Source organism: Lagenorhynchus albirostris, chromosome 19 (assembly GCF_949774975.1).
Source record: "Lagenorhynchus albirostris chromosome 19, mLagAlb1.1, whole genome shotgun sequence".
Classification (NCBI taxonomy): domain Eukaryota; kingdom Metazoa; phylum Chordata; class Mammalia; order Artiodactyla; family Delphinidae; genus Lagenorhynchus; species Lagenorhynchus albirostris.
In genome coordinates this window covers 24138992-24157418 of record NC_083113.1, presented here as the reverse complement: position 1 = coordinate 24157418, position 18427 = coordinate 24138992, and the positions used below count along the sequence as shown (strand labels likewise).

At 39.1% G+C, this 18427-nt stretch overlaps 1 protein-coding gene across 1 annotated transcript in view; it reads left to right on the top strand.

Moving 5' to 3' along the window:
• Positions 1-14505, top strand: part of LOC132509143 (UPF0547 protein C16orf87-like) — a 36487-nt gene extending 21982 nt beyond the window's left edge. The window contains exons 2-3 of the mRNA XM_060129760.1: positions 11151-11247; positions 14384-14505. Of these exons, the coding sequence (XP_059985743.1) occupies positions 11151-11247; positions 14384-14505 (219 nt within the window). The remainder of the gene's footprint in view (positions 1-11150; positions 11248-14383) is intronic.
• Positions 14506-18427: the final 3922 nt, after the last annotated feature.

Sequence of the window (18427 nt, the reverse complement as noted above, 5' to 3'; positions counted from 1 at the left end):
AATGTATCATTTAAAGCTTGTGTTTCCTTATTTATTTTCATTTTGGATGATCTGTCCATGGGTGAAAGTGGGGTGTTTAAGTCCCCTACTATGAATGTGTTACTGTCGATTTCCCCTTTTATGGCTGTTAGTATTTGCCTAATGTATTGAGGTGCTCCTATGTTGGGTGCATAAATATTTACAATTGTTATATCTTCTTCTTGGATCGATCCCTTGATCATTATGTAGTGTCCTTCTTTGTCTCTTTTAATAGTCCCTATTTTAAAGTCTATTTTGTCTGATATGAGAATTGCTACTCCAGCTTTCTTTTGGCTTCCATTTGCATGGAATATCTTTTTCCATCCCCTTACTTTCAGTCTGTATGTGTCTCTAGGTCTGAAGTGGGTCTCTTGTAGACAGCATATATAAGGATCTTGTTTTTGTATCCATTCAGCTAATCTGTGTCTTTTGGTGGGAGCATTTAGTCCATTTACATTTAAGGTAATTATCGATATGTATGCTCCTATTCCCATTTTCTTAATTGTTTTGGGTTCGTTATTATAGGTCTTTTCCTTCTCTTGTGTTTCTTGCCTAGAGAAGATCCTTTAGCATTTGTTGTAAAGCTGGTTTGGTGGTGCTGAACTCTCTCAGCTTTTGCTTGTCTGTAAAGGTTTTAATTTCTCCATCAAATCTGAATGAGATCCTTGCTGGGTAGAGTAGTCTTGGCTGCATGTTTTTCTCCTTCATCACTTTCAGTATGTCCTGCCACTCCCTTCTGGCTTGTAGGGTTTCTGCTGAGAGATCAGCTGTTAACCTTATGGGGATTCCCTTATGTGTTATTTGTTGTTTTTCCCTTGCTGCTTTTAATATGCTTTCTTTGTATTTAATTTTTGACAGTTTGATTAATATGTGTCTTGGCGTATTTCTCCTTGTATTTATCTTGTATGGGACTCTCTGTGCTTCCTGGACTTGATTAACTATTTCCTTTCCCATATTAGGGAAGTTTTCAACTATAATCTCTTCAAATATTTTCTCAGTCCCTTTCTTTTTCTCTTCTTCTTCTGGAACCCCTATAATTCGAATGTTGGTGCGTTTAATGTTGTCCCAGAGGTCTCTGAGACTGTCCTCAGTTCTTTTCATTCTTTTTTCTTTATTCTGCTCTGCAGTAGTTATTTCCACTATTTTATCTTCCAGGTCACTTATCCATTCTTCTGCCTCAGTTATTCTGCTAGTGATCCCATCTAGAGTACTTTTAATTTCATTTATTGTGTTGTTCATCGTTGCTTGTTTCATCTTTAGTTCTTCTAGGTCCTTGTTAACTGATTCTTGGATTTTGTCCAAACTATTGTCCATTCTATCTCCAAGATTTCGGATCAACCTTACTATCATTATTCTGAATTCTCTTTCAGGTAGACTGCCTATTTCCTCTTCATTTGTTAGGTCTGGTGCATTTTTATCTTGCTCCTTTATCTGCTGTGTGTTTTTCTGTCTTCTCATTTTGCTTATCTTACTGTGTTTGGGGTCTCCTTTTTGCAGGCTGCAGGTTTGTAGTTCCTCCTGTTTTTGATGTCTGTCTCCAGTGGCTAAGGTTGGTTCAGTGGGTTGTGTAGGCTTCCTGGTGGAGGGGGCTAGTGCCTGTGTTGTGGTGGATGAGGCTGGATCTTGTCTCTCTACTGGGCAGGTTCACGTCTGGTGGTGTGTTTGGGGGCGTCTGTGGCCTTATTATGATTTTAGGCAGCCTCTCTGCTAATGGGTGGGGTTGTGTTCCTGTTTTGCTAGTTGTTTGGCATAGGTTTTCCAGCACTGTGGCTTGCTGGTCGTTGAGTGAAGCTGGGTGCTGGTGTTAAGATGAAGGTCTCTGGGAGATTTTCGCCATTTGATATTATGTGGAGCTGGGAGGTCTCTTGTTGATCAGTGTCCTGAAGTTGGCTGTCCTACCTCAGAGGCAGAGCCCTGCCTCCTGGCTGGAGCACCAAAAGCTTTTCATCCACAGGCTCAGGATAAAAGGGAGAAAAAGTAGAGGGAATTAGTAGAAGTATGAGGAAAGAAAGAAGGAAAGGAGGGTAGGAAGGAAGGAAGAAATAAAGAAAGAAGCAAAGAAGGCAAGAAGGCAAGAAGGAAAGAAAGGAGGGAGGGAGGGAGGGAGGAAGGAAGGAAGGAGGGAAAGAAGGAAAAAAGACAGAAAGAAAGAAGATACAGTAAAAATAAAATAAAGTATAATAAAGTTATTGAATTAAAAACTTCTTATTTAGAAAAAAAAAAAGGGACGGAAAGAACCTTAGGACAAATGTTGGAAGCAAAGCTATACAGACAAAATCTTACACAGAAGCATACACATACACCCTCACTAAAAGAGGTAAATGGGGAAAAATCCTAAATCTTGCTGTCAGAGACCACCTCCTCAATTTGGGATGATTCGTTGTCTAAAGGAGGGAAGGAAGGACGGAAAGAAAGAAAGAAAGAACGAAGGTAAAGTATAATAAGGTTATTAAAATTATTAAGAAAAAAAATTAAAAAAAAAACATGGACGGATAGAACCCTAGGACAAATGGTGGAAGCAAGACTATACAGACAAGATCTCACACAGAAGCATACACATACACATTCACAAAAAGTGGAAAGGGGAAAAAATCATAGATCTTGCTCCTAAAGTCCTCTTCCTTAATTTGGGATGATTGGTTGTCTATTCAGGTATTCCACAGATGCAGGGTACATCAAGTTGATTGTGGAGCTTTAATCCGCTGCTTCTGAGGCTGCTGGGAGAGATTTCCCTTTCTCTTCTTTGTTCTCACAGCTCCCAGGGCTAAGCTTTGGATTTGGCCCTGCCACTGCGTGTAGATCGCTGGAGGGCGTCTGTTTTTTGCTCAGACAGGATGGGGTTAAAAGAGCCGCTGATTGGGGGCTCTGGCGCACTCAGGCCGGCGGGGACGGAGGGGCACAGAGTGCGGGGCGGGCCTGCGGTGGCAAAGGCCGGCGTGACTTTGCACCAGCCTGCGGCGCGCTGTGCGCTCTCCCGGGGAAGTTGTCCCTGGATCCCGGGAACCCGGCAGTGGCGGGCTGCACAGGCTCCGCGGAAGAGGGGTGTGGAGAGTGACCTGTGCTCGCACACAGGCCCCTCGGTGGCGGCAGCAGCAGCCTTAACGTCTCCCGCCCGCCTCTGGGGTCCGCGCTTTTAGCCGCGGCTTGCGCCCGTCTCTGAATTCCGCGCTTTCAGCCGCGGCTCGCGCCCGTCTCTGGATTCCGCGCTTTCAGCCGCGGCTCGCGCCCGTCTCTGGATTCCGCGCTTTCAGCCGCGGCTCGCGCCCGTCTCTGAATTCCGCGCTTTCAGCCGCGGCTCGCACCCGTCTCTGGGGTCCGCGCTTTCAGCCGCGGCTCGCGCCCGTCTCTGGGGTTCGCGCTTTTAGCCGCGGCTCGCGCCCGTCTCTGGAGTTCCTTTAAGCAGCGTTCTTAAACCCCTCTCCTCACGCCCCAGGAAACAAAGAGGGAAGGAAAAGTCTCCTGCCTCTTCTGCAGGTGCAGGCTTTTCCCCGGACTCCCTCCCGGCTAGCTGTGGTGCACTAACCCCTTCAGGCTATGTTCAAGCCGCCAACCCCAGTCCTCTCCCTGTGCTCTGGCCTCAGCTCGCAGCCCCGCCCGCCCCGGCGGGTGAGCAGACAAGCGTCTCGGGCTGGTGAGTGCCGGTCGGCACCGATCCTCTGTGCGGGAATCTCCCCGCTTTGCCCTCCGCACCCGTTGCTGTGCACTACTCCGCAGCTTCAAAGCTCCCCCCTCCGCCTCCTGCAGTCTCCGCCCGCGAAGGGGCTTCCTAGAGTGTGGAAACGTTTCCTCCTTCACCGCTCCCTCCCACTGGTGCAGGTGCCGTCCCTATTCTTTTGTCTCTGTTTTTTCTTTTGCCCTACCCAGGTACGTGGGGAGTTTCTTGCCTTTTGGGAGGTCTGAGGTCTTCTGCCAGCCTTCAGTAGGTGTTCTGTAGGAGTTGTTCCACGTGTAGATGTATTTCTGGTGTATCTGTGGGGAGGAAGGTGATCTCCGCGTCTTACTCTTCCGCCATCTTCCGCCTTCCCCCCCATGTTGATTCTTAAATGTGCTATTTCCTCTTAGTAAAAAACTAAAGAAAGTAATATGTTATAGTTGAGGTTTTCTAAGTTTTTAAAGGTGAAGTTTTGTTTTCTAAACTTGATTAAGAAACAATTCTTTAAGATATAAGCTAAAAAAATCGGAAACCAGAAAGCCATGTTTTGTTTCTTACTCTTTTTTTGACTACACAACAAATAAGAATATTAGAATATTGCATGAGTACTATGATGATTCTACAATACCTGAAGTATATCATATTAAGTTTTTATATGTATTTTATACATAATATGTAAAATCTTTAAAGTTTGAAGGAATTTTTCCATTTGAATATATTATGCTTTAAAAAAATTTAGAAACATAGTTATAGAAATACTATAAAAAGGAAAGAGGTAGAATATTTCAGTTTCTTTGTAAAATTCTCTGCAGACCTGTATTAAAAATGTAGTTCAGAATCATCTAAACCAGTAGTCCTGAACCAGGAGTGATTGTGTTTCCCTGGGGACATTCAGCAAAATCTGGAGACATTTTTGGTTGTCACAATTGGATGGGAAGTGCTACTGACATCTACTGGGAAGAGGCCAGGGATGCTGATAAACATTCTACTATGCAGAGGACAGCTCATCACAGCAAGTTATTGGTCACAAACAAAATAGTGCCAAAGTTGAGAAATATCCATCAACATCATTTATGCTTTTCATTTCCAAGGTGTGTCACATCTATTATTCATATAACTCAGAGTTGACCAAGTCAACTTGGTTATGAGTGTATAGTATTCAAAATTATTGTTAGCCTTCTAGCATTTAAAAAAATTTTAATCTACATAACATAAAATTTACCATTTTAACCATTTTTAAGTGTACAGGTCAATGGCATTAAGTACATTCACAGTGTTGTATAAGTATCACCGCCAACCGTCTCCAGAACTTTTCTTTTTTTTTTTTTTTTAACATCTTTATTGGGGTATAATTGCTTTACAATGGTGTGTTAGTTTCTGCTTCATAACAAAGTGAATCAGTTATACATATACATATGTTCCCATATCTCTTGCGTCTCCCTCCCTCCCACCCCCCCATCCCACCCCTCCAGGCAGTCACAAAGCACCGAGCTGATATCCCTGTGCTATGCAGCTGCTTCCCACTAGCTATCTACCTTACGTTTGGTAGTGTATATATGTCCATGCCTCTCTCTCGCTTTGTCACAGCTTACCGTTCCCCCTCCCCATATCCTCAAGTCCGTTCTCTAGTAGGTCTGTGTCTGTCTTCCTGTCTTACCCCTAGGTTCTTCATGACTTTTTTTTTTCTTAAATTCCATATATATGTGTTAGCATACAGTATTTGTCTTTCTCTTTCTGACTTACTTCACTCTGTATGACAGACTCTAGATCTATCCACCTCATTACAAAAAGCTCAATTTTGTTTCTTTCTCTAGTAGGTGTCTTTATTCCCATCTTACCCCTAGGTTCTTCATGACCTTTTTTTTTTCTTAGAACTTTTCTTATTATTCCAACCTGAAACTCTGTACCCTTAAGCAATAACTCCCCATTCCCCACTCCCCCCAGCCCCTGGTAACCTCTGTTCTACTTTCTGTCTATGAATTTGTCTATTCTAGTTACCTCATATAAGGGAAATCATAAAATATTTGTTCTGTTTAGTATTTTTTGTGTATATGTTGTTTTAATTATTACCTTAGGGTTTTTTGGTGTGTGTTTGTATGTTTTTTGTTTTCTTATAAAGCAGATTTTTTTTTAATTTGGAGAATGTTTTATTTGACACAGAGCAATCCCATTATGAATTATATGTCTGCTGACAGTGATTTTCAGTTCTCTTTGTAATAAAGGATTGGAATGATTTACTTATAATGTGGTTATTTTATAGCTCCTTTGAATCTAGGAAACAAAATAAAACAAGGACTTTTTCCTTGTTGTTTGTTTCCAGTTTTACTTAGAAAAATGTAAAAACAATCTACATTCAAGGAATTAATTGATGTAGTGTTCCCACAAATGATATTATTAGCAAGTGATACTTTGAATTAAAAGAAGATCCTGGAAATGCAGTGTTACAGCAAGTCATTAATATTTTTAATACAGAGTACAAATTGTAGTGTAATTAACTCTTGGATTAATAGTATCCAACTTGTCCAACCCATTTTACAGTTGTTTCTAGAGGAAGCTCTTTTTATAAATGAATTTGGTGGAGGTAGTAGTTGCTTGTTGTTGTTGTCTTGGAAGATGATAATTAGCTCAGTTGCAGGAATGTTACATTAAACATTTTCATTAAGTAATGGAAATCAACCTATTAATTGAATGTGAGTGTTTGTGTATCATTTCTCATTTAACCAAAACAGTCTTTGCTAGTTCTGAGTGAAGGCATATATGACTTTCTTGGTGATATGTTTAATTTTGAATAAATGAATTGATACCTTTGAATTTGATTTGAACAAAGATGTAAACTGAAAAAATGACAAACATACCTATCTCTACTATATTTTCCTCTTTTCAAAAATTAACATTTTTATTTGTGATTAGAAAGAACCACATGATATACTTAATAAAGTATGGACTTGGATGTATCTGGAGTAACAGTTGTGATTTAGAAGTTAGTTATCAAAGTTTTTTTCCTCTTAAATACAAGCTAGAGATCTGCTTTTTCAGTATTTTTACTGAAGAAAAAGAATTCTACCAGAATTTTAGTTAGCTTAGTGTTAATTAGTTTAGATAAAATGTTTATATTCTAGAATATGAGGCATCTTAAAAATACATGAATGTAAAGCACTACAGCTAACCTTTATGCAAGAAAAACGGTAGAATAGACTTCTTTACATATGGAATTACAGTTTTCTGTCTGAACTTATTCTTGCTGGTATTTAAAAATCATTTCTGGTTTTTGGTGAATAATTCTTAATTCAAGGATCATCATTAGTGAGATCTTGGGGGCAGTGTCTCTTCAAAAGCTTTTTTTTTTTTTTGCCAGGGATTGAAGTGCTAAAATATGATGAAATGCCTGAATAAGATCATGGTGGATTGTATCATATCAATATCCTGGTATTATACTCTACTTTTACAGAATCTTACTGTTGGGGGAAACTAGACAAAGTATATAAGGGCTCTCTCTGTAGTATTTCCTATAACTGCATGTGAATCTATAATTTCCTTTAAACAAGAAGCAATATGATGAAAGACCAGATTTATTTTCCCACCTGAAGAAACCATAAAAAGCAGATGAGGGCTTCCCTGGTGGCACAGTGGTTGAGAGTCCGCCTGCCGATGCAGGGGACATGGGTTCGTGCCCCGGTCTGGGAAGATCCCACATGCCGCGGAGCGGCTAGGCCCGTGAGCCATGGCCGCTGAGCCTGTGCTCTGCAACGGGAGAGGCCACAACAGTGAGAGGCCCGCGTACCGCAAAAAAAAAAAAAAAAAAAAACAAAGAAATAGCTGTTGACTCTTTCACCAGTGTTCAAATAAGCCTAACATCTTTTGGGCTCTTGAAGACAACATATTCCTCATTTACAAATTTTACTTAAGCCCATTTATGCTATTCTTACAGATACCTTGAATGGAGACCCTATAACAAAATGCTCTAGAATTTGCCCAAATTGCAAAATACAGGCAGTCACATTAGTGCCCCAAAGACCTTCACTGTAGAGGCTTTAGCAACCTCTTTCTACACCTCCTGAAGTCTCTAGGCTACCCATTATGGCCATAAATTGTAAGCTTTTGATGCAAGAAACTGCTCTCCTTGATCCCATGCTATACACCATTAGCAGTAATTGCTGGTTACATACTGATTTTCCTGGAAATTAGAGGCTTTTATAGGCACTGAGCCCATGATGCTCCCTCCTTAGCTGCCTATTATGCCTTGGGTCATGGAAGTGGTACCCTGTAAATTCAGTACCTCATCAAGGCCTCCTTGCCAAAACAAAAGTAAACCTGAGCTCTCTGGCATACCCCACCTATAGGAGGGGTTGTTCTCTCTTGTCCTCAGTCCTTTGCCAGATGCCATAATGCTGGAGGATGTCACCCCTCTACTGGACCCTTTAGATACTTGGGGAGCCCCTTGGGATCAACTGAGTGAATACTAAAGGGAATTTGTACAGTGTTGGATGGCATCACAGTTGATGGAGCACATGGGAAAGTTGTTGCTGTTAATTCCTTAAGCAGGATGTTCCTGATCAAGGACAGGATCCAGGGGTCAGCACTACTGGCCAAACTTCACGTAATTATCTTAGCACTAGATGCTCTGGCCAACAGTTAGTTCTCTCCACATTTTTACTGACTTGGGCCACGGCCAGTAGTTTGGCTGTCTGGTCTTGCCAGTGGCAGCAATAACTCCTTACCCAAGGTTGCCCCTTTGGGTAGAAAGACTTCTGGGAATCTCTTGCCTCACAAGACACCTAATATTAACCAAACATTTCTCTGCACATGCTAAAGCCACAATACAAGGCCTCACTAAGATATTCCTTATTCCTTCTGGAGTTCCATACATTATCCATAGTGACCAAGGCACTCATTTCACTTCTCAAAATACACAATGCTGAGCTGCTGAACAAGGCATTCGGTGGAACTCTCCCCTTCTTTACTAGTCTCAAGCTACCAACCTCATATAGTGCCAAAATGGCTTAATTAAACAAGTTCACATTCAATTAAGTAAAATGTCATCAGTTAAACATCAGTAGTGAATTGTAATAAAATGCCCAACTCCGCTTTTGATATTTGATTGTTAACAGCTTTGAAGCCCCAGCACTTCTTTCCCCTTCTGTCCCACATCTGGGGAAATTGATAAGTAAGCTCAGGTACTCTCTTCTTTAATGCCAGCAGAAAGTTCAAACCGTGTAAGCCACAGCTTCTCACATACAGGAACCCTCACCCCAGTCCTTTTCCCTAACTACAATAAAAACAGAGCCAATCTCCTTTCTCTGCTCTCAAGCCATTTTGGACCTCCTTGGGAGCCTTCCCTGTAAAAAGCCTTCCCTTCCCCAAAAAGCCTCATTATGAAAGCCTTTACATACCCTCCAGGTGCATGGGTGGTATCATCAGGGTCAACATCTTAACCAAATTTTGGATAGGAGGTCCATTCGTCTCTGTAGGGTGAGCACAGTGGTAGAGAAAGGATATTTTTTTTCAACAAATGGTGCTGGAACAATTGGATATGCATATGCAAAAACCCAAAAAACAAAACTTTTTTCCCACTTGTTTTTATTGTGGTAAGATACACGACATAAAATTTATCTTGACCATTTTTAAGTATACATTTTAATTTAATTAAATTTTAAACTATGAATCTTCTAGAAAATGGTAAAAAATCTTTGTGAACATGTTAGGCAAATGTTTGTTAATTACACACCAAAAGCATGATCCATAAAAGAAAAAAATGATAAATCCGACTTCATCAAAATTAAAAGTTCTGCTCTTTGAAAGCCACTGATAAGAGGACTTGTATCCGGAATAGGTAAAGGACTCTCAATGCTCAATAATAAGAAAACAATCTAATTAAAACATGGGCAAAAATTTGAATAGACACTTCACCAAAGTAGACATATAGATGACAATAAGCACATGAAAAAATGTTCAACATCATTAGTCATGAGGGATATTACCACAATGAGATCCCACTACCCCACTAGAATGGCTAAAATTAAAAACTGAACCCACCAAGTGTTGCTGAGGATGTGGAGGAACTAGAACTCTCTTATACACTGCTGGTGAGGATGTAAAATAGTACAACCACTTTGGAAAATAGTTTGGCAGTTTTCTTAGAAAGTTAAACACTTACCTACTATATAATCCAGCCAGTAGCTATTTATCCAAGAGGAAAGAAAGTGTATGTCTATACAAAGACTTGTATTTGCTACATACATAGCAGCTTTGTTTGTAATAGCTAAAAACTGGAAATACTCCATATGTACATCAGCAAGTTGATGGATAAACAAACTGTGGTATATCCTTACATGGAATAGTATTTAGCAATTAACTTATTACATGCAACAATGTGGACAAATCTCAAAATAATTATGCTGAATGAAAGAGGGTAAACAAAAAAAAAGAGCATGTACTTATGATTCCACTTACATAAAACTAGAAAATTCAAACTAATCCATAGTAACAGAAAGCTGATCGGTAGTTGCCTGGGGATTTTGAGGGGGGGATGTTAAGAGGGAAGGGTAGGAGGGGGGATTACAAAGGGGCATGAGGAAACTTTTGGGTCTTATGGATATATTCACTATCCTGATTGTGGTGATAGTTTCATGGGCATGTACACATATCAAAACATATCAAATTGTACATTTTAAATATATGTAGTTTATTGTATATTATACCTTAGTGAAGTTGTTAAATGAAATAATAGTTTTTTCACTTAAAAAATATGTAAAAATCATGGACTACTTCAGGTAGTAAAGAAATTTAGAAAAGAAACAGAAACCTTCAGGGCTTATGGGATTTGTTCAAGGTCTTTCCTCAAGCAGAAAATAGGAGAACCTATGTCTCAACACCTTTTCTGTAGTCTTCCATGTTCCTTTCCCTCAAACTGGCTATTGTGAATGGTCCTTTTGCTGTAATTGGCACTGACCCTCTTCCCCTCTCATGTTTGAATTCTTAGACTTATTTTCAGTTCTGTTTTATTATCAGTAATCTATTCGTGTCTAAGTCTTTTTCCTTCCTCCCTTTGAAATCTCTGTCAAATGTTTTTTTTTTAATACATTCTCTCTGCCAGCACTGCAGAACGGGCTGTTGTTGTAGAATGGGCCAAGAGCCTCTCATTCTGGGATAAATGTAATATTTTTCTAATTAATCCCTTTTTTCTCATCTAATCCATGTTGTAACTATTCTGAGATTGACATTTTAGGAAATGAATTTTGTACTTCACATTCTTCCCTTGGCCATTTACATATTGAATATTTACTATATGTGTGGAACTGTAAAGGAGAATGGGAAGGAAGTGATTCTTATCTCAAATAATTTTTGAGGAGTTGGAGTTTAAATATAAATGTGATTTCTACCTTCAAGTTACTATTGTTTAGTTGAAGAGACCACATAAACACTTGAGAAGTTTAATAAATAGTAAAATAATAATTTTTTTTCCATTTTTTTTCCCCTCCAGGTACGTGTTGCATGTAAATCTTGTCCCTGTGGTTATGTATTTATTAATAGGAAACTTCTAAAAATAAAACACTCAGAGAAATCATCAACTTTTACAGGTAACCGTGAGAGTTTACCACCTTTTCATCTTTTATGTATCTATTATATAAATTTAAAATGAATTTTTGTGAGTTAAAATTTTTTTTGCTGGTTAAGTTATAATATTAAAGTCTGTTGAAGTACACCTTTGGCTTTTATTGATACAGTATATCAATTTATGATGATTTGTTCTTTATCCAGTTTAAATGTTAACTACTTCACAATACTGATAAACTTTGTAACAAATTTTAGTGAGAATTTTAAATTGAAAATGTTAACTGGAAGAAAGAGAACTTTGGTTTTATTATTAATATAATTTTTTAAAGTACCAGTTATTTTGTTCCATTTACTGATTTAGACTATCTAAAAACTTGCTGATTTTAATTTTGAGTTTATAGCTTTCTCTTTAAAGTTGACAAATCTAGATTTATTCAATAAATGTATTCAGAGAAGGTGGGTTTTCGTTATTCTTTTCTTTTTCTGTGATAAGATCAGATTTCTAACAGTGAACCCCAAATGGGAGTAGATTTATCACAAAATTTATTGTGGCTAACATGTGCCAGGTACTGTGTATCTTGGGCATACAGCAATAAATCTACTCCCAAAACAGGTTCAGTGCTATCACAGTAGAGGAAAATATATATAGGAATATACATATGGAATATATAGGAAAAATAGCAGCTAGTAATATAAGTGCTAGGTAGGAAATTAAAATAAGAAACTGTTTTGGAGGATGACTGGAAGGTGACTTTTGCTTGAGTAGTCAGGGGATGCATCTCTGAGGAAGTAATATTTTAGCTAAGATCTGAATAGATGAAGGGGCTAAACAAGAAAACCAGGGAAAAGCAGAGGGAAAAAGCAAAGGTAAAAGTTCTAAGGCTAGATTTATTCCAGGAGTGCAAAGTTGGTACTATGGGGGAGGAGAAATTTCCCCTCCTTCCCCTCTTTGTTCTTTTGTCTGGCAATTAAAATGATATAAGGCAGATTAATGGGAGAAAATCAAGTTTATTACATGTGCATGGGAATCTACATAAGTATAAAGAATTTCACAGAAGGCAAGGTGAGGTATGTATATATTCTGGACTAAGGAGAAGGCGGTAGGGGTCTGAAGCTTCAAGGGGAAGTAAGGTAATTCACAGGAAGATAAAAAGAGTTAATGTTTGGTTAACAAATGCTTGCCCAAAGCTAGTGGGACACAGAGAGGACTTTGATCAAATGTGCATTGCTAGGTTCCTCCCTCTACCACACCTAATACTTAACCATAGTTATCTATGGTGATAGCTTCTTCCTGGGACAGGCTTCATATCTTAAATTCTTTTAGGCAGCTAAGAGGGAAGTTCAAATGTTCTTCCTGAGTCTTTTGTGCTTTGATTGTTTTTAGCTCAAAATAATCCACATGTCAGAGTGGCACACTTGGCCCCATCAGTATAATAGAAGGAAATCTATTAATATCATATGTCATATTAATAAGTATAAGGAAAACATCTCATCAGGTTATCTCTATAGTTGCTGAGAAAGTCTTTGGCAAAATTCAGTACCCATTCATGATAGAGACACTCAAGAAAGTAGGAATTGAAGGATACTTTAACTCGATAAAGTATATATCTTAGTGTTAAAGTTAGTGTTTTACTTAAATGGAAAAACACTACAGACATATCCATTAAGATCAGGAACAAGGCAAGCATCCCCACTGTCTCCACTACTGTTCAGTATTATATTAGAAGTAAATTCGCCAAGGCAGTTAAATAAGAGAAATCAGTAAGAGGCATAAAAGAAGTAAAACAGGGCTTCCCTGGTGGCGCAGTGGTTGGGGGTCCGCCTGCTGATGCAGGGGACGCGGGTTCGTGCCCCGGTCCGGGAAGATCCCACGTGCTGCGGAGCGGCTGTGCCTGTGAGCCATGGCCGTGAGCCTACGCGTCCGGAGCCTGTGCTCCGCAACGGAAGAGGCCACAGCAGTGAGAGGCCCGCGTACCACAAAAAAAAAAAAAAAAAGGAAGTAAAACAGTAACTATTTGTAGGTCATAGTGTACATGGACCCCAGAGAATCAGTTATAAAACTAACTCAAACAGTGAAAGAATTCACTGAAGGAGCAGGATTTAAAATTAACAAACAAAAATCAGCTTTCATAATGCAGGCATACCTCATTTTATTTTGCTTCGCTTTATAGAGTCTTACAGATAACTGCATTTTTGTAAATTGAAGGTTTGTGGCAACACTGCATCAAACATGTCTTTAGGTGCCATCTTCCCAATAGCATTTGCTTACTTTGTGTCTCTGTGTCACATTTTGGTAATTTTTGCAAAATTAGAAGTGGTGCTTGAAGATGTAATTGAATTGCTGCAATCTCATGATAAAACTTTTTAACAGATGAGGAGTTTCTTTTATGGGTGAGCAGAGAAAGTGGTTTCTTGAGATGGAATCTATTCCTGGTAAAAATGCTGTGAAGATTGTTGAAATGACAACAAATAATTTAGAATATTATATAAACTTAGTTGATAAAGCAGAGGCAGGGTTTGAAAGGATTGAATCCAATTTTGAAAGAAGTTCTACTGTGAGTAAAATGCTGTCAAACAGCGTTGCATGCTACAGAGAAATCGTTCATGAAAGTGTTAGGGGAACCACTGACCGAAACTGCCCGCCCTGGCCAGGCAAGATAGTAGACATTTGCGTGAATTATCTTACGACAGGAGGTCCTGGTAAGGAACGTGGAACTAACAAACTACCACCAACCAGAAGAATTCGGGAAAGGTCTAAAGGAGAGAGGAGACTCCAGTCCATATGTCCTGCCAACCTCCCAGAATCCTTCTCACTGGAATCCATCTTGGCTGAACAATGCACATGCCACCAGGAAGGACCCTGAGTCAGAGTGATTGGCCAGAGACAACTGGGAAACTAACCCCATACCATAAAACCCGAGACTGCAAGCCATGTGGCAGAGCAGTTCTCCTGGGTTCCCTTACCCTGCTGCTCTCCACCTGGGCGCCCCTTCCCAATAAAGTCTCTTGCTTTGTCAGCATGTGTGTCTCCTCGGACAATTCACTTCCAAGTGTTAGACAAGAGCCCACTCTCGGGCCCTGGAAGGAGTCCCCCTTCCTGCAACAAAAGGAAGAGTCAGTTGATGTGGCAAATTTCTTTCCTTTTTGTCTTGTTTTAAGAAATTGCCACAGCCCCCCCAGCCTTCAGCAACCACCACCCTGATCAGTCAGCAGCCATCAACATCAAGGCAAGAGCCTCCACCAGCAAAAAGAGAATGACTGAAGGCTCAGATGATGGGTAGCATTTTCTAGCAATAAAGTATTTTTAAATTAAGGTATGTACATTTTTTATACATAAGGCTATTGCACACTTAATAAACTACAATATAATATAAACATAATTTTATAAACATGCACTGGGCAGCCAGAATATCTGTGTGACTTGCTTTATTGCAATATTCATTATTGCCACGGTCTGGAACCAAACCTGCAATGTTTCCGAGGTATGCCTGTATACTTACAGTAAACAGAACATAATGTTAGAGAAAAGCCCATTTACAACAGCAAAATAGAAGATTAAATACTTAGGAATAAATTTAATAAGGTGCAAAACCTATACAACGAAACTTTCAAACACCCCTAAAAGATACTAATGCAGATTTAAACAAATGGCAAAACATGAAGATGTCAGTCCTCCCTAAGTTAATTTATAAAATCAATGCAACCTTAATAAAAAATCTAAGTTATTTTTTTGAGTTAGACAGACTGATTTTAAAGTTCATACGGAAAAACAAACATGCAAAAAATAACCAGGAATATTGTCAATTGACTTTCAGTAAGGGTCCCAAGGAAATTAAATGGGAAAGAAAATCTTTTCAACAAATAGTGTTAGTACACCCTGCTGGATATCTACATGTGAAAGAATGAAGTTGGGCCTCTATCTCACAGCATACACAAAAATTAATTCAAATTAGATCATAAGCCTAAATGTAAGAGCTAATCAAACTATAAAACTCTTCAAGGAAAACAGCAGTAAGTCCTTGTGACCTTAGGTTAGGCTGTGGTTTCTTAAATATGACACCAAAGCACAAGTGACAAAACAAAAAATAAATTGGACTATATAAAAATTTAAAACTTTTTTTGCTGCAAATGATATCATCAAGAAAGTGAAAAGATGATGCACAGAATGGGAAAAACTATTTGTAGATCACATATCTGAGAAGGACTTGTGTCCAGAATATATAAAGACCTCTTACACCTCGATAGTGAAAAGAGAGAGCCAGGACATGGAAGCAACCAAAGTGTCCATTGACAGATGAATGAATAAAGAAGATGTGGCACATATATACAATGGAATATTACTCAGCCATAAAAAGGAACAAAATTGGGTCATTTGAGAGATGTGGATGGATCTAGAGACTCATACAGAGTGAAGTAAGTCAGAAAGAGAAAAACAAATACCGTATGCTAACACATATATATGGAATCTAAAAAAAAAAAAAAGGTCATGAAGAACCTAGGGGCAAGACGGGAATAAAGACGCAGACCTACTAGAGAATGGACTTGAGGACACGGGGAGAGGGAAGGGTAAGCTGGGACAAAGTGAGAGAGTGGCATGGACATATATACACTACTAAATGTAAAATAGCTAGTGGGGAGCAGCTGCATAGCCAGAGAGATCAGATCAGTGCTTTGTGACCACCCTAGAGGGGTGGGATAGGGAGGGTGGGAGGGAGGGAGATGCAAGAGGGAAGAGATATGGAGATATATGTATATGTATAACTGATTCACTTTGTTATATAGCAGAAACTAACACACCATTGTAAAGCAATTATACTCCAATAAAGATGTTAAAAAAATAGTAATAACCTGATTTTAAAAATGGGCATAGGATTTGAATAGCATTTGTCTAGAGAAGATATACAAATGGCCAATAAGTACATGAAAAGATATTCAGCATTGGAGAAATGCAAATCAAAATCATGAGATACTATTTCACACACTGATGGTAATAACAAAAAAAGATGGCAATAATAAAAAAGACAGGAAATAACTATTGTAAAGAAAGTAGAAAATTGAAACGCTCATACACTGCTGATAGGAATGTAAAATGGTGCAGCCACTTTGAAAACAGTCTGCCAGTTTCTCAAATGGTTAAACAGAGTGATCCAATGTGATCCAGCAATTCCACTCTTAGGTATATACTTAAGAGAATTGAAAACCTATGTCTACACAAAAACTTATACATGAATCATGCTTGTACATGCTGTTATTAGCAGCGTTATTCATAATAGCTAAAAAATGGAAAGATTCCTGATGTCTATTTGATGATAAACAAATGTGGTATATCCATATAATGAGATATTATTTGGCAATGAAAAGAAAGGAAGTAACATATGTTACAACGTGAATGACTTGAAAATATATTACGTGAAAGAAGCTAGTCACAAAAGATCACATACTGTATGATTCCAACTATAGGAAACATCCACATAGGCAAATTTATAGACAGAAAATAGATTAATAGTTTAGGGCTGGGAAAGGGATAGAGAGAGAATGGGGAATAACTTAATGGGTACAGAGTTTCTCTTGTGGGAGGTGGAGCAAGAAATGTTCTAAAATTAGATTCACAGCCCTGGGAATATACTAAAAACCATTGAATTACACTTTATTATTTTTTGTTCCATTTGTTTTTTTCTCAAGCCTTCCCAATAATTCCATGTGATCTGGCCAGCTGTCTTCAGGATTAAATAGTCTTCTTTAAGGTAATTCTTAAATCTTGCCCTAAGTAAACAGCCTCTGAAGTTAGTGCAAAGTCTACTAAGGTTTATTTTTTTTTCTTCCAGTTTTATTGAGATATAATTTACATACAGCACTGTGTAAGTTTAAGGTGTACAGCAAAATGATTTGACTTTCATACATCATGATATGATTACCTCAATAAGTTTGGTGAACATCCATCATCTCATATAGATACAAAATAAAAGAAAAAGAAAATTCCTTCTGATGAGAATTCTTAAGATTTACTCTCAACAACTTTCATATATAACATACAGCGAGTTAATTATATTTACCGTGTTGTACATCACGTCCCTAGTACTTATTTACCTTATAATTGGATATGTGTACTTTTTGTGCACTTCATCCAATTCCCCTTCCCCGCCGCCTCTGGTAACCACAAATCTGATCTCTCTCTCTTTTTTCTTTAATTTACCCCTCAAAGTCTAGAATTCTTTTTTTTTTAATTTTTGGCTGCGTTGGGTCTTAGTTGCGGCACGTAGGGTCTTTGTTGAGGCGTGTGGGATCTTTTTTGTTGTGGCGGGCTCTTCGTTGTGACGCGTGGACTTCTCTCTAGTGTGGTGTGCATGTTTTCTCTCTTTAGTTGTGGCGCGTGGGCTTCAGAGTGCGTGGGCTCTGTAGTTTGCAGCATGTGGGCTCTCTCATTGAGGAATGCGAGCTCAGTAGTTGTGGCCTGTAGGCTTAGTTGCCCTGCAGCATGTGGGATCTTAGTTCCCCGACCAGGGATGGAACGTGTGCCCCCTGTAGTGGAAGCGTGGAGTCGTAACCACTGGACCACCAGGGAATTCCCTATATTCTCAGTATTAATCTCCTGTCAGATATATGATTTGCAAATATTTTATCCCATTCTGTAGGTTGTCTTTTCACTTTCTTGATAGTGTCCTTTGATGCACAAAGTTCTTAATTTTGATGAAGTCCAATTTATCTAATTTTCATTAATTTTTATTGTTAATTGTGGTAAAATACACAACATATAAAATTTACACAAAATATAAAATTTACCACATTAACCTTTTTTTAAAAAAATTATTTATTTATTTATTTATTTTTGCGGTACGCGGGCCTCTCACTGTTGTGGCCTCTCCCGTTGTGGAGCACAGGCTCCAGACGCGCAGGCTCAGCGGCCATGGCTCACGAGCCCAGCCGCTCCGCGGCATGTGGGATCTTCCCGGACCGGGGCACGAACCCATGTCCCCTGCATCGGCAGGCGGACTCTCAACCACTGCGCCACCAGGGAAGCCCTTATTTATTTTTATTTCGGCTGTGCCGGGTCTTAGTTGCGGCATGCTTGCGGGATCTAGTTCCCCGACCAGGGATTGAACCCCGGTCCCCCGCATTGGGAGTGCAGAGTCTTACCCACTGGACCACCAGCAAGTTCCTATCTTAACCATTTTTAAGTGTATAGTTTAGTAGTAGTAAGTATAT